At 37.7% G+C, this 16658-nt stretch overlaps 2 protein-coding genes across 3 annotated transcripts in view; one reads left to right on the forward strand and one right to left on the reverse strand.

Annotated features, from left to right (window-relative positions):
- LOC132199529 (uncharacterized) overlaps positions 1–16658 on the reverse strand; it is a 116435-nt gene that overhangs the window by 94592 nt on the left and 5185 nt on the right. For both annotated transcript variants that reach the window (XM_059624330.1, XM_059624328.1), the window contains exon 2: positions 8666–8718. In XM_059624330.1, coding sequence (XP_059480313.1) covers positions 8666–8718 — 53 coding nt within the window. The remainder of the gene's footprint in view (positions 1–8665; positions 8719–16658) is intronic.
- LOC132199522 (protein sprint) overlaps positions 1–16658 on the forward strand; it is a 217233-nt gene that overhangs the window by 11034 nt on the left and 189541 nt on the right. Inside the window, exon 2 of the mRNA XM_059624321.1 lies at positions 8048–8097. The gene's annotated coding sequence lies outside the window, so the exon portion shown is untranslated. The remainder of the gene's footprint in view (positions 1–8047; positions 8098–16658) is intronic.

A 16658-nucleotide genomic window follows, 5' to 3' on the forward strand; every position in this document is an offset into this window, starting at 1 on the left:
AGCGCTTTTGTCTCGGCCAGAGAATGGAAAATGATATCCGATTTTATGCAAATTTGGAGTGAAATTTCTGTCGAACGTGCTTGCTCATAAATCGATGAAAAAAGGGGACACAAGACCGGGGTTTCATCCTTGAAAAAATTGGATAGCTGATTTAGAAGTATATAAAAATTCGTGCGGAAGATCGAAGATTTGGTGGTTAAAAGCCATATAAAGCCAATTTAACCATGCAATTTATATTGAAAACGGGAAAGTCAAAACTCACTGAGGTCGTTAAATTAAATTTATAGCCGGTGTTGCAGCGGAATCCGAACGCTATTATACAGAACCTTATAAAATGCGAGTCCATAAGTGCGATAAAATATTTCTCAATTCTTGAACATCACGATCTTCCACGAACAAAAAATGCATCGTGAATTCGGCAGCGTATATATTGAATTCGAGAAGTGAATAAATCGCAAGGGTACAACTTTTCTCCTGAATCACGACGGCGACTCTTTTGAAAAACACACAAGAGTCGCACCGGTATATGTACCTCATTGCGATGCACTTTTTGAAATAGCATAAAACATTTTGGGAGGTCTTCCGCGTGGCGCAGGTGAATAAACTTCTCTTTTTGGCTCGACGACGACAATTCCCTCTTTCTTTCTGCGTCTCTTTTCGTCACCCGTCTCGTTCCAGCTCTGCATTTTCGGCCGTCAAAATAATGCATGACTGGCATGCCGAGAGCAGAAAATAAAAGACATTCAAAATGTACATAACAACTGCAAAAAGAGATTGTTTGCGGAGCCGTCCAGCATGTTCTTTTCGTCATGCTTGTAATTCGCACAATTGCTGTTCTCGCCAGAGGAATGTTGAGAGAGACGGACCATGTTTTATTTTTACTTTGTTTTATTATTCCTGAGTGTTTATAAAATTTATTCGGCTCTGCGGAGTTGATTTAAGTTTGAGAGAAAAATATTCCTAGAAATGATCTCTGCCGGAAGTTCCCTGCCATTTGCTCCTATTCGCATTATTATTTTTTATTCTTTTGACTTTATTCATTATCTCCTATTATTTTTCGGCTACACTCGTAATTTTGTTTCTCACTCCGTGGCGTCTTGTTTTCCCATGGTGCTCAGCAGTCTAATTTGCAGTTGTTGTTCTAATGATACAAACAACGATTACATCATTAGTCTCCTTCTGGCGGTCCGATTTGAAAAAAAAATGGTTGCTTTCTTTCATTAGGAGTTTTGCTTTAGTTTCCTTGATAATATATACCGAAGTTTGTTGTCTTCTTTTAAAAATCTGCTCTTTAGGATACAAAAGGAAAGGGTTTATTTTGAGGGTTAGAGCCTTTCATTAGTCACAGCTCATTAAGCAAAAGCTTTTTGCTCGGTTACAGCTCCACATCATTATTTGGAGCGCGTGATGCAGAAAAAACGACTCTTTCTTCGGCAAAAGTGTGAAATGGCTATACTCGTGTGTGGCCTGTTGGATAGAATCCAAGTTCTGTCTGAAAATCGCAGCGTCTCGAGCGTTGAACTCTCCTAGTATGTGTGCGCTTTTTGTTTTCGCATAAAGGGGAGCCGAGAGAGTATGCAACATCATTGTTTTGATCTATGAAAGGAGACATTGATGCTAGGAAACGATACAGATCGCGCTGTAGAGTTTTTTTTTTAATAACTTTCAATTGTTTTAGAATTCGCACATTTTTATGGTAAGATTGTGGTAAATTTTTTCTCTCAATTATATTAACTTGTATAATTTTGAATGTATAAATGATGTATCCCGTTATGGGCAGCAATTGCCTTTGTGATAGATCAATAAACACAATTTGCAACTAAATTGTTTTTATAGATATCTACAAGAAAAATGACATATGAATTAAATTGATTTGTGAAAATCTTAAACAAAAATATTATATGCGATTAAAATAAGATATTAAAATCATTAATTTATTATATTACTTGATGATATAATTTAATTAATTATCAAGTAATATTAACTTTTACGTCATTTACTAGCTTTTTTACTTGGTTAATTTATTTTGATTTTTTTCCTCAACTGTTTAATTTAAAAGTTACTTAAATTTTATTGCCACATTCTAGGCAATAAAATTTATTATTCATCTCGTAGATAAATTTCCTCCTCCGTTCGCCACCTACATTGACGGATCCGAGGGTCCGCTATACGTGTTGTGTGTGGTGAACTGTTCGTTTTGTCTTTCTTTCCTTCTCTATCTCTCTCTCGTCTCATTTCAAGGCGATGCATTGTTTTAGAAACGCACGAGGGCCTTTCATATATACGACGGTCTTTGTTCTCCGAAACAAATAACGCGAAAAGGGGAGCTCCCGCTCGTAAAAACCTTTTTAAAGAGGAGGAGGCGACGCATGCATGGAGAACAGTTGCAAACGGCTGCAATAATTGGCGCCGCCGCGGATGACGCTCCAAATAATTTTTTAATTGCTTAAGCGGATTTCGGCAAGTGCAGTTTTGCCTGAGAACCTCCGACGGTTTATATTCAAAGGAGCTGGAAAAAAATTAAGAACCGCCCGCTGCACGGTCATTAAGTCGGATTAATCGTCTCGGTTTCTTTTAATGATAGCAACAGTTAAGTCAAAATTACCGCTTAATGAAATGTGACTGCCGAGTTAAAAAAAATTAAAAGAGCTGGTTACGTAATTTTTAGCAAAAACCGCAAATTGAAATGGTTACCCTAAAGACGTTTTAATGATCTCGTGAGTCATGTCGAACAGCGCCGAGTACACTTTTCTTATGTGCAAGCAAGTTGATGGTAATCAATTCATATAATCTAGCACAATTATACCGCCAACCTCATGCCTCTGCATTATGTTTTCTTTCTCAAAAGACCTCGAATGAAAAATCTGCTCGGCGAACTAATTGTAGCATTATTATAAATGTGAGATTTATAGCCGAGTAATTCATGAATGTTTTCTTATAGGCGAGTGAAGGTGAAAAATGAAACGCCTTCGGCCAGCAAAGCTGCTTGCAATTAAACGGGACTATGCAAAAAAGAGACCGGCAGGAGAGAGATGATCTATATCGCCTCTCATTGAAAGTTACCTCAAAGCCACGCGAGACACTTTAGAAGATGTGCGCGGCTAATAAATCAGTTCCCACGATCGACGCGCGGAGATAATTTGCGCCACAGATCTTCAACTTCTGTGTGATGTGTGCGAACAGGTCTATTCTCCAAAGTGCTCTCTGTGGTAAGGCACGATTAACGGACGCCAGGGAGCCATCAGGCCGAATAAGTGCTAATCTCTGCGATAGTGAATCAGCAAACTTTATGATGGCATCAGAGAAATTCCTTTTATATAAAGTAACAGAGTGACTGCATTTTTTTTTTAAATTAAATTTATTTTTAATTAAAATTTTTAGTAAAATAATTTTATGAATATTTCATTTTAATTGAAACCCTTAAAGATGCCCCCCCAATATTTAAGAAATCGCATCCGAAGCGAGTTTTGCAAATTAGGAAAATTCGCGTAGGTTAATTGGAAAGGCAAGATGATGCACCACATTGCGAATTTAGAAAGCAAATCAACTTCCAGGTCAAAACCAATCGACCGAAGTTTATTATGAACTACGTGCAGTCCGTTTTTAATTCGTCCTCCGCAATTATCGGGTGATTCAGAAGGGGCCTGTTTGGCACCACACCCTTGGCCGACGCCACCGCGGATGCTCGGCATAAATGTGGAGCGCCACGGATATATTTTAAAAGGGAGAGTGAGTTAGCGCTGAAATGGCGACGTCTGCCCACTCTTGGGCAGGGTGTGTGGGCAGCGGAGAAAAGTGCACGGCCTTCGCCTACCCGGGTCGCCTTATTAGGCTGCAGCGCCAACACTCGCGCCGAGCGCGACCGACGACCCGCTCTATGCCTATCTTGCATCAAACGCATTAAATATTCCGCTCGGGAATTAATACTGACTTTCTAGACGCGTCGCGTTTGCTCCAGGGATGACCCTTTACGTCGTGTTACGTAATTACAGGAATAAAAAATTTGTGACGTATTATTTTCGGAATTCGGTTGGTTGGGGTAAACGTTTCCTTGTGGCGGAGGAAAATTCAAGAGAAAATTGGCACTTGGGAAAACCAAGCATCAATCACAATAGACTGATGGATGATGTAATGCTTTTCGCGCCACTGACAGGTTAATTGTTTAAACTTTTGATCCCGGGCCAAATCATTACGTAATTTCTAATTAAAAGAAAGCAAAAATTAGGTTTAAATTTATTAACATTAGTTTTCTGATTTTTTTTTTAATATTTTTATAAACGTTTAAAAATCATTTTGTTCAATATTTTTGTTTATAATTTTTAGAACACGTAAATCAGATGCAAATTGGCTCAATTTATATAATTTGAAAATTCTGCATCCTCATTGTTCAGTCTTGAATGCCAAGTTATAGTAGGTGCAAATTCGCGGTGAAAGTTAAATTGCATGTCTGCTCGGCAAGAGAAAGATAGAACGTGCAAATTGAATAAAATTTCAGCTCGAGTCTTGACTTGTGATGCATTTGTCTGGCCCGCGGTATTTATATTTTCATCGCTTCAATTGTATATAAAACATGAATAATGCATGGTTAATGAGCGAAAAAAGAGAGCTCGGCATGAATCGCGCGCTCACCACGAGTTCAATGAGAGCAGCAGGCGATTATTACGCTGCGAAAAATCCTTGAGATCGACTTGCGTGCTTTGATGCCTTGATTTATGCTGATACATACGCATTTATTGTACTTTTGTGATCTCATTAACGTGCGTTTTATGCACTTCAAAATTTGCAATTTATGCACGTTTATATGAGGGCATTAATTACAATAGAAATAAAGAATGTCGTATGGCGATTGATAAATATCTCATTGAAAACGTCGCTTAATTGAACACCGGCAGAATTTAAATTATGCATAATGTGAGAAAATTAAAACAACAGCCTCTTAAAGAATTTTAAGTGCACTTGAGCGAGAAATTGAAAGAACCCACTGCATGCGTGTTTGATGATTACGTTTTCATGTTTTGCCTGACTTAAGAAAAAAATTGAATCATCATCAGTTTTCAACGCCTGATGCCAATTACACTTGAAGTACGACATGCACAGCTCATTAAAACCGCTACTCCAAATTGCCTCTCGTCCTGATTGGCCAAAACACTAAGCCGCCCAATTAGTTTGATTAATCAGCATCAAATTCATGTTTTGATATTCTCTAAGCACCTTAAGGATGATGGCGTTAATGATGCGTGCGGGTTGTTGACTCACAATACTAGAAAAAAAAATTGGAGATTTATTATCTCTCAAAATAAATATTCCTCACACGCATTCGAAAATCCACCGATTTGTTCTCGCCTCAAGAAGAGCGAATCGTGATCTGTTGTGCGCACTGGTTCGGAACTTCAGACATAAATCTAAGTAAAATTCTTCCATTGCATCGTTTAGCCATGCATTAATTCGTTCGTTCTGTTACACAACTTTTGGTTTCTTCCGAAAAGAGAGAAACTGCTGAAATTGTGTGTGCTGTGAAATGGAGAAGGAGCGCAGCATGCAGATGCGATGTTGGACGCACTCGAGCGTCACACGTTTCGCTCGTCTATTCTCTCTCAACTCGCTCTATTCGCTCTCTCGGGGAGCACTGACTCCCGAAACACGCCTTCGGACGGGTTGAAATTTGATATGCAAAGGTCAGTTCAATGATCTACTCTTGAATCGCATAGATAACATCGCAAACTCGCACAATATCGAATGGGTGGTAATTGAAAATTTATCTCGGGTCATCTCAATATTGGATCTGACGTGCGGAGAGAAAATGAGCCGAGAGGACGCAGGCCAAATATTTCCGAGTACTATTAGCAAGTTTAATAACCATCTCGTCGCCTTTTTTAGAATGTGTCAGGTGCCTCGAAAAAAAAAGCACAGAAAAAGCTGTACTTTCACAACATTTATTTGTTTATAAATTCCACAAGAACTATCTTTCTTTTTATAATACAAACAATTTTAAAGCAAACAAAATCTAACAAATTTGAAATTTTACGATGCAATAAAGACTTTTACGTACTAGAACGTGATTAATTTGTCATGTTTGTTTCCCATGAAATCGCCAGTCAGGCCTCCACCCTGTCCAAAAATCTAAAGTTTGTATTCAGCGTGAAATGTGGCGTGCAAATTGCCGTTTTGATAAATGTGGAATCCGCCAGCGTGGGTTACGTCTCGAGCCTTGTTTCTCGTTTTAATTCTCCAATTTGGAGGTCAAACTGTGCCAAATGAAATAATGAAAACCTTTTGTGGCGCCTCTGCCGGAGAGTTTGGTCATCTGCGTGCGTAAGGAAGGTAAAAAAAAAAGATTAAAACGATTGCAATGAATTTTTCGAGGGAAGGTTACCAGGCTGCTGGTGTTTTAGGCGCGTATCCTTGAGATTCTGCAACCTACTCGCGCAGTCATTAGTGGGAATTAATTCGCGATTTTCCCTCGGTCCTTTTGTTTGTTTTATTCCCAAATGATATAATTTATAAAAGTCCGCCTTTTTTCTCTCTCTTAATAATATAATTGTTTAATTTGGAAAGGGCGTTCTCGCAGATTTACAGTTACCGTGCAGACAATTTCCTTTCTTTCGCGTGTGTATATGTAAAAGGTCCAGATTCATTGTCTGGCCAAATCTCTTTTGTTCCGGTCTATTATTCCGCTCCTTGTTTTCTCGAATTGGTGGCCGCACGATTCGCCGCCATGATGCATTCGCTTTAAATCGACGGTATGAAAGGCGATTTTGCACATGAAGTGCCCACCGATCGAGTTGCAAATAAAGTAAAACGCTTGCTATATAGCGATACTAAAAAAAGTTTCGTATAGTTGTCGTCCTTGCTTGCGACTGGAATCAAGAGCGGCCCCACCCTTTGTCTCCCGCAAATATCCGTAACAAAAAAGAATATACAACGGTTTCAAGCTTATAAAATTGTCTGATGGAAAAATCATTGTATGGTTTCACAATCCAACTTGGGAAAGATGGAAATATATTACATAAATAATATATTTTTTTTTAAATAAATATATAAAGTAAATTTTGACATAATATTTGGATATTTATTTTATTTCTAACTCATTTTAAAAATGATCTATAAAATTTAGAATTTTACTGTAAATTTAATAATAAGTATGAATATTATTTTGCAGAAAAAAAGTTTTAAGTCACGTACTGTACTGTGAAGTTGACATCATAATTTCTCAGGCAATATTTTCGCATGACTCGTACGAAATGTGCTTTTCTTGGATTAATGTGCGCAAATAAATATAAATATATAGCCCGCAAATTTTCGCAGAACCGCAGCACATCTTTTCAAGGTACACCGCACGTCTCCAAGTTCAAAGTCCTCTGTGCAAATGCGTGCTCTACTATATTATTGTTATTTGCCAAACAACAAAAACTCTTCTGCGGCAAATAAACGAGCGTCCGACCGTTTTATTACGCGATTTAATTCAGTTTGTTTGCGCTTTTTCTCTTGTTTACTCAGCGCAACCTTCTCATTATGTAATTCTGCCAGAGATCCGCGGTTAGCTGCGGCGAAAAATCTGTCTTTTTTTGTGGTGCCGCGCGCGGCTGCTTTTCTGGGAATCGAGCCAGAGTCACACTGCGGTGACTGCAAAAAGGAAATCAAACGGAAAAAGAATTCAAAAGTATAATATAAAGAGAGCGACGAACGACCCTCGCGATTTTCACGCTCGGCCAGTAGGAAGTGATTTCACAAAAGCCTGCACATAACCCACGCCTGACCCTAATAATATAAATCTCTCGCGCCAATATTTTCAGTGGGTTTGCATTCTTTGCATTGTACGCTAGTAATAAAGAAAAAAGTAGTACACTGACGCCCTCAACCTCTAACTTTTAGTGCAGATTTTATTGCATTATAAATTTAGATACAGTTAAATTATAAAAATATATAATTGGCAATTCATAAGGATGAAAATGAAAATAAAAAAATCAAATTTAAACACAGGATTATTGCAAAAAATAAAAGTTTTTTTTTAATTACAAAAATATAAATGATTGTATGCGATTTTCAGGTGCAGTGCCAATCTTTTTGAAAGCTACCTGGATTTTTCTGCAAAGCCTGGTGAGTACAATTTACGTCCATATAATTATAATAATTTGATGCACGACAGGATTGAAAATTGGCGAAGTTCCATTGCAAATGTATAAAATTGCATAAAATAAGTTCGTTAAACTAGATAATCTGAAGCCGCAATGATTTCTCTCCCTCGCGTGCCACGCCCTGAGAGATCATCTAACGCTAAATCGACCTGAAAATGACCACGTCTCTCGCGATGGAAAGGAACTGTTCCACTTTTTCAGATCGCAACCCGTTCGCTCAACAATTGTTATACACCCCCGCCTCGCACTCTCTTTGTGTGCCACGGGCGAATTTTGCAGCCTTTCTCTCTCGCCGACTCTCGATTGCACCGCAAATGCAACTGTTCCCTCACCGGCCTCTTTGGCTTATCAGGTGCAACTTTAACTAATTAACTTGACAATAGCAGCTGCTGTATCAAAGTGCGAATTGCCCCAAGCTGATAACCAATCGAACGGATAAAGTGACTTTCACGGCAGATTTAATCTAACATGGCTGTGCTGCGAGTTTGTATTAAATTGATATTTTATACAATAATTATAATGGTACTTACACAAGACGCGAGTGTTATCCAAACGACTAGAAAGAGTAGTAACTTCATATTAGCTGAAACAGAAGAAACACAAAAATTAATCTGCTGATATTTTTTAGATATTTAGAAAAGTGTGCAAATTTAATAAATTGTGAAATGAATTGGAGATGCGATTATATTTTACATTATTAACTTGGGCAAATTTATAAAAAAAATTTAAAAAAATTTAAATATGAGATATTATATTGATAATTTAAGTGATTTAAGAATATATATTTTGTAATTATTTTTAATGATATAAATTGGCACCAAACACGGTGTTTAGCTTTGCCGGAACCATTTTGCATTGAAATTGCCCAGGATGAATCACTCAGGTCGATTTTAATATACCCCTCAGGTACTGTAGAGATAATGACATGGTGTTAATTTTGAGGTGGGTCGGTTGGGCTAGCCTGAACAAATTTGCGAAAATTGATACGCTGCACGCACTTCTTGCGTGGGCTGGTGTTTTGTTATAAATCATTTGAGATAATGATACCAGCACAAACAAATAGGAACGCTGCCGGCGTCTATTTCTATGTTGTGCACATCATGAGCTTTGTCCGCAGAGGTGAATCTACGCTTTTTTTTTTAAATTGGAAAACCTAATCTTCTCACCAAAATTTATTTGGCTTTCGTGTTCGCTTTTGATGGCATTTGTACGGGCACGCGATTTGTATTCATTCAAGAAAAGCTAATATTCCATTCGATCTGGACGGTGAGAACGAAATCGAGTTTTAAATTTGCAGCAGCAGACGTAATCAATTGTATCTCTCTTTATTATACGAGGCGGATGGATGACTTTACTGCAGCCGGGAAAGTTAAAAGATGTAAAAAGTCGGTGTTAGTTTTGAACTGGCTTTTCAAATTTCACGCCTCACGAGTTTGGGTGCTAATTGCCCAAATTTACGATGGTACTTGGAAGAAAAACCACAAAATTAAGAGCCAAAGATGTTTGGTTAAACAAAGAGAAAAAATCTTAATATTTTTTTTCTATGGTTCTCTGCATCTAAGTAAGAGAATTGCTCCTTTCTAAACCCAAATAGTTTAAGTTGTCTCCAGTTAAAATTTAGTACCGTCTCAAGAGCTTCATTAATTCTAAAATTTATGCGTTCTCTAAAAAAGTCCCAAAGACAGCTGCACTCGAGCCGTTTGCAAACACGTTCTCCACTGTGTGATACTTTCACAATGCACAATCAGGTATATGTGTGTGTGTGCTCAAGTCGGCACATTTACACATATATACATTTTAGAGCGAAGGAGCCAGCCCGTCGGCACCGAACACAATAAAGTAATTGATTTAATAATACCGCAGCACGGCTCTTTTTTCGACTCTCTCGCTTCTTATGAGATTCAGGCACGATTTTCATTTGAAGTAAATATGAAAATGCACGTGGCGAATAATCAAATAACCTCTGCAAACCGCCCAGTCATTATTTAATTTTCTCGTATTTAAAGAAAATGAAGTACCCCGTTTTTTGAAAAGGGATTTCCTCTTTTAGCCTTTCCTTTGTTATTAACAAGAACACGTACCGGGAGATGATTAATCGCCTCTGTTGGGCCGGTTATGTAACGTGCATTATTCAAATGCAAATTGATTGTTCATCCCACAGAGTGTAAAATTAAAAGGCTCTGTGCTTTTCTATCAACATATTATTTTCGACATGCAGCGTCCTCATTTGGAATTCCACCTACTAGACCCTTTCTTCTTTACACGCCTTTCTCGTCCGCGATTGTTAGCACCCACTTCGCGCCTTTCTTCAAAGTACACATCCTCTATATTTATTGTTCGCTTTGTACAAAGAATAACACCTTCGTTTTCCGTCAAAAAAGCGAAAACCGCATTCAAACAAACTTGTCTCTGTCGCTATTTATTTTTTCCCTTATTCTCGCCCCACAGCTGCACGGTATGTGATTTACAGTTTGGATATGAGTTTTTCCTTTCCCGCTCACATTCGGTGACCGCGGCTAAAGGGTCTTTGCTTTGTGTCTGCGCGTCCACCTTCTCTGTCAATAAAGCGCTCAACCCTTTCCTTTTCAGCTGAAAATAAAAGTGATTGGCAGGTGGCCCCTCTCAATAACGAGCAGTTCCTCGAAACGACGTGGGGAATTCGCATACACAGGAAATTCAAATGCACAACTGCTGGACAATAGGGGAAAATGATTTGACGAGAGTGCGAGACTAACCAGACCAAGGACAAGGCAGTTTCTCTTTTTTTTTAACTGAACTCTCAGTCAGTGTCTTAGGTTTTTTAATGTTTTACTTTAATGTTTATTTAATACAGCCATGAGCTAAATTTTCCAGAAATCATCAATGGTTTCAAAAAGGTTAATTTAAAATAATTATTCTGCAGGAAAATTCGCTTATTTTGATTAAAATTCAGTAAAAAAATAACATTACAAATTTCCTAGCAAATTTAGTAATTCAATTGAGATCTTTTTTAATATATTAAATTTTCTTCCTATTAGCCAATTTTTCGGATCGTCGCTTTCAAAATCGCTTCGCCAACGTGCCGTAGATCAAACGCCTTAATTGTGCTTTAATCGCAGCCAAGGGCGAGCGGTCCGGTGCCCGTTCTTCAGAGCCGCTCATGCGTCCATTAATTTTTTGCCTCCTTGCACCTCTTACGTGTGATGTTACCTAATGGATGCATCTCAAGTTCAACCGCCAAGATAAAAAAATTATATGTGCGTTCTTCACACACAAACGAATCTTGCTAGAGTTAGAATTATATCGTCATCTCATCAAGCAACGTTATGGACACTCTTTCTCATTAATGAAAACATCTCAAAGCAACGCTTGCATAGCCTTCGCAGTGAATTTAATTATGTTGTAATCAAAAACAGCGAGTGTCGGCTGTGTGCATCGCTTATATGGAGACGCGGCAGGCAAAAGTAAAGTTATAGAGAGAGATGCTGAAATGACATCACTTCATACACGTCCTAGTTTGCGACTCAAGTCGCGCAAACAAGTCCTTTTCTGCCAATAAATCAACATAGCTGGTCGTGATTCAACCCGGAGTGTCCCAGTCATCGATATAGGAAACTTCCAAGTTTCTCTATTTGAATTATGAATTGAATTATGAACTTTTATAGCACCTTGATTAATAATGTAATATTTTAATTTTTCTAAAACTAATATGAATAATTTAACAATTGTTTGGTCAACACAAATAATCAGATTTATTGTTAAATATTTGCAGTAAAACAATTTTTAATGTAACTTTATTTGACTTCCGTGATTTCAATTGCAATTAATATAGACTTGGAGGAAAGCGATAAAAATAATTTTATTATTTTAATAATTTTTATCATGTCCATTTGAACATAAAACTATTTTCCAAAATATCAAAAAGTGCTAATATCTACTGTAATGAATTTGTATGATTTTTTTTTTAAATTTCAAATATTTTTCCTGAAATGACAAGCAATGGCAATGCCTCCTGCATCATCTGCGGTTAACCAAGTAGAAGAATTGCATGTCTCGCCGGCACTTCATATTTCTTTTCTCTGGTCAATGTGCGAAACGTTATTTTTTTCCTTTCGCGAATTCTCACCGATATATAAGATGTTTTGATTTATTTATATATCAAGTGTCTAAGTTTCCAAAGTGTCATCCTCATGACGGAGCAACCTAGTTAAAATCTCTTGTTATGGCTCGCGAGAGGAATGTGCACATGTCGTTTTCCAGCACAATGTCACCACGGCGCAATTACGGCATCAAAATGCGTGCAGAAACAACACGCGCGGCTGCCACTCCACTTGCCAACACTAATCGTTATTAAAACTGAAACGCGGGAATAATTGAATTGGAAGCGTCAAATGAAAAAATAAAAGTACAAATGCAGAAAGTTTCAACCAATTAATTGTGACGTTCAAACTGGCAAATTAGATTTCTATCCGATTTGAGAACATCCCTGGAGGGATTTCAATATTTATTGTTTTATGTGCTCTTGTGACAACGGATTAGCTCTGAAGGAGAAATCTATAACCTCAGGAGTCAATAGACTTATATTTAAAAAATAAATCAAGAGCAATTTCTCTGTTCCTTCCAGTTGATTATAATTTTCACTGTTTCAAACTGCTTTTTTGCTGGAGCTTGGTTTGATCTTTTTCTTCCACACATTTTTTCCCAGGGCACATCTCTTATTTATTTGTAAGCCTCTTATCTCGCTGCTCTCATCCTTGAGATTTCGAGAGAGGAACTGCATCTCTCTCTGTGTTTTCGTTTCTTCTCCATATCGTGCCGCGCTGTCAACTTTATGATGTTTTATGAAAGGAAATGCTGCCCCGCGTGCATACCATCAACTGGTGATTATTTCATTTTTTGTGCGTTCTTATGCAGTTCAAATAACAAAAACGTTTCATTTCTCGTCGAACGCACGCATGTCACGCATTGAATGGGTAAAAAAATCAGATTTATGGATTCAGCCCAGAGCAACGGTCAATTACCTTTCAAATCGGTTTTTGGCCTGCTGTGTAATTTGTTCACCAATATTTCAACTGGTCAATAAATAGCTTTAAAAAAAAATAATAGAAGAAAAAAAATAAAATGACAATAATAATATTTTTATAAAAAAAATCTTGGGAGTTTTAGCAAAATTGTTTAAAGGTGGTGCCGTTTTTAAAAATTCTTTTTAAATTTTTTTTTTTAATAAATTGTGATCAACAATTGAATGTAAACAAGGTAGAAGAATAAAGAACAATAATAATTTAAAAAAATTATTAATTTTTGGCCTCCTCACAAAGTGTAATAATTGAGTAATTTTAGGTTATCTCCTCTTTGTTCAATACTGGGCCCCTCATCAAATCAAACTGGTGCCCTCCCTAACCCTTTTGAGCTGCAATGTTTGGGTGCCCATCTCAAATTACTCACTCTCTTGGATGGCAAATAATGGGCCGTGCCTCGCCATAATGAAAGGTAAATAAACGCGGCTTGTATATATAAATTTTCTGTGTCCAAGCCAGCAAGCGTTCTGCTGCCTTGGCGGCGTATGTAGGTCCATTACAGAGCCGCGGGGAAGTGGCCCACTTAGCAGTCAGACCTTTAGAAGGAGTCGCTCACTGCTCGCGCCGAGTTTATCTTGAACGTTTATTTGGTTGCGAGCAGGAGTTTCGAGTGTTTTGAGAGAGGCCCCGCTGCAGGATTGGAAACTATCACTTTTTAATAACGACCAGGGCAAAGGCGTCGATATTTGAACGCCAGTTATGAACGATTACACCTTGTAATGGGGTCTATTATTTTTGTAGTTTATTTATTAATCTTCTAACTCAAATTGGTAATTTGACCGTAATTAGATAATTTCGAAGGCACACTTTTACATTGTTTTTAACGACCACGATTAATAAATTTTGTTCAAAATTAATGAAATGGAAAATTGAGCAAAAGAGCATTTATCATTTTGTAATTTAATTTACCAAAAACGTTTACATGGAATTTTTATATTTTCATCCGTTTCAAAGGAATTGTGTTGGTTTTCTTGCGTGAGGGTTTTTGTGCGAGATTAAAAGGCGGCACGCGGGCCAAATCACAGGAAGCGGGTGCAGAATCAATTTAGCCGAACCGAGAAAGGGACAATTTCATGCGCCGTCTCTGACTCTCGCCTCTATAATTTCGAGTAACCTTCAAAGTTCAGTGGTGCATCGCGGCGCGCAGGAGTGATACAAATACACAGCATGCACTCTGACAAAATAAATGCTCTAGGTGGTATCTATAATGATGATTTATGAACTCGCCTCCCTGTCACTTTCAAAGAATATAATAAAAGAGGGACCATACCTGACTGCACTTATTCATTCCGGCATATGTCTGCAGCTCGGAACCCCCGAGGAAATTTTTCCAAGGATTAAAAGGGTTAGGAATATAATTTCCAGCGTTATTTTTTAATTCTGTTGAGGCTAATTAGCGTCATTAGTGGTCTGGATTTTTCTCTTGGGCGGATTTATTTTTTATGTGGGCACCTGCTGAGCAATAAATATTTTCCTTTTCTTCACAATGTGCGACTGCATATATTTTCGTGCGGCTCTGAGAGTCACGACTTGACCGGGTGTGTTTTTATCTTTAACTCCAGCATCTCTCGACCGGACAAATTCAATTTCGTATACTCCCGCACACTTTCTCTCACTCCCTTTCAATATTGGATTCTTGAAGCCGGAGCAATTTATTAAAGAGATTCGGCCTTTCACTGTCGGCTTCACTTTATCGATGACTTTTAATTACTCGAGGAAGGAATTAAATAATAGTCTAAAAAGAAGAATGCTAATTAGAGAAGCATGCGTTGATTATTATTGAATGCAGCAAGCGCGGCGTGTAAGTTTACATACGAACACACAAAGACATACACTCAAGTTGGAGGTCGAATTAAATTGCCATCGGTGCGCGCAAATGGAAAGAAAGAAGCTGCAGCACAAGGGTGAAGGATCGGCTGACCTTTGAGAATATGGTGAGGAAAAATGCGCTTTGGAGATCTCGCTCGTGCTGAATGACATGCAGATAGAGTCTATTCGAAACGTATTGATTGTTGACTTCTTGGAAATAAAAACATACAAAACTTGTAAGAAAAGTTTTGCCTTGAGCCAGAACTTGATGTGAACAAACAACACCAGCCAATGGATGCATTTATGTAACTTTTTATCAATTAAATCCCATTGCGCATAATAAAAATTTATATTTTTAGTTAAATTTCAAAAGACCAACTTTGCTTGACGTGAAAAGTAATTTAATCTGGTTTATTTGTTTTTGTTGTGCGCGACGAGGGACGAGCCAATTAAATAATTATCAAAGGCGTTTTATCGCTCAAACAATCAGAAACATCATTCTTTCAACGTTAACACCACTGCGTATCTATAAATAAGATAAAGTCAAAGCGTTCAAAGAGAATTATTATAGTAAACCCTTTTGTGTCAAGCTTTAGTATAGAAGACTGATAATGAGTGTCACGATCTTTGAAGAAGAATGCGCGCAACAAATAAGCGAAAAGGCCAAGAAAAGTTATTTTATGTATTATCTGATCTGGGAAATATTTATATTTAAATGAGCCGGCTGGCTTCAGAAGAGACCAAGAAGTGCAATTACGGAGTTATTGATACTCGTCTGCCCATCTCTTGTTCGCGTGTTGCAGCCTAATAAAAAAATAACATACATATTATAGCGGTGCATCTTGAGATGCTGCAACTCCTCTGTATGTAATAATTTAAGCGCAAAAACACTGAAAAACAAACAGCAAGCAGAAACAGGTCCTTAACCCTTTTGTCATAATTATGCACTATATAATAATTCCGGCCTGCTTTCATGAACAAATGCCACCCATGGCGCGAGAGCACAAATTTCAAATAATTATATAAGTCGAAGGCGCGAGAGCATTTTTATTGCGGATGCAAAGAGTTATCCTCTTGTAAACTATACAACGCTAGCAGAGTGACGAAAAATGTTTTTCTTTTTAATTTTTGTGATAATTGTCACTTGCGCGGGCAAAATTGCCTTTTAAGCATCGAGTGTCACGCAAAGATGGTCAAGTGCAACGGCCTTTGCTGGGAGAATTAGCAGCGGATGCTGTTCGGTGCGTGTTTCCAAAAGCAAACAGCTTGATGGCTTTTTTTCATGGAATTCGGCGTGTTTGACAAAAGGGCGCTGAAGAAATTGTTTTCTTTCAATTTTATGACCGCAAAAAGCGTTTTTCTGAATTTAAGGAATTTACTTCGTAGTCACTAGTTAACGTTAATTGAAAGTATAGTTAAAATATCTGCTTTTTTTGTAGTTTTGCGAAAAACGAATCATTGGCATTATTGCTTTCCTTAATATTCCAATGGTGAGAAAACTATTCGTGCGCAATTAAAGTAATTGCTCTGAGCTCCACATCCTCATTATTCACACACAGATTCTTATAGAGCAAAAGCATTCCTTTGCATTATTCATTCCTCTCAAGAGCAAGAAGTGTATGTACATATAAAAACTGTTGATGCTTTTGGAGCAAGG

The sequence above is a fragment of the Neocloeon triangulifer genome, unplaced genomic scaffold, assembly GCF_031216515.1.
Source record: "Neocloeon triangulifer isolate White Clay Creek 2 clone unplaced genomic scaffold, ASM3121651v1 ptg000014l, whole genome shotgun sequence".
NCBI lineage: Eukaryota > Metazoa > Arthropoda > Insecta > Ephemeroptera > Baetidae > Neocloeon > Neocloeon triangulifer.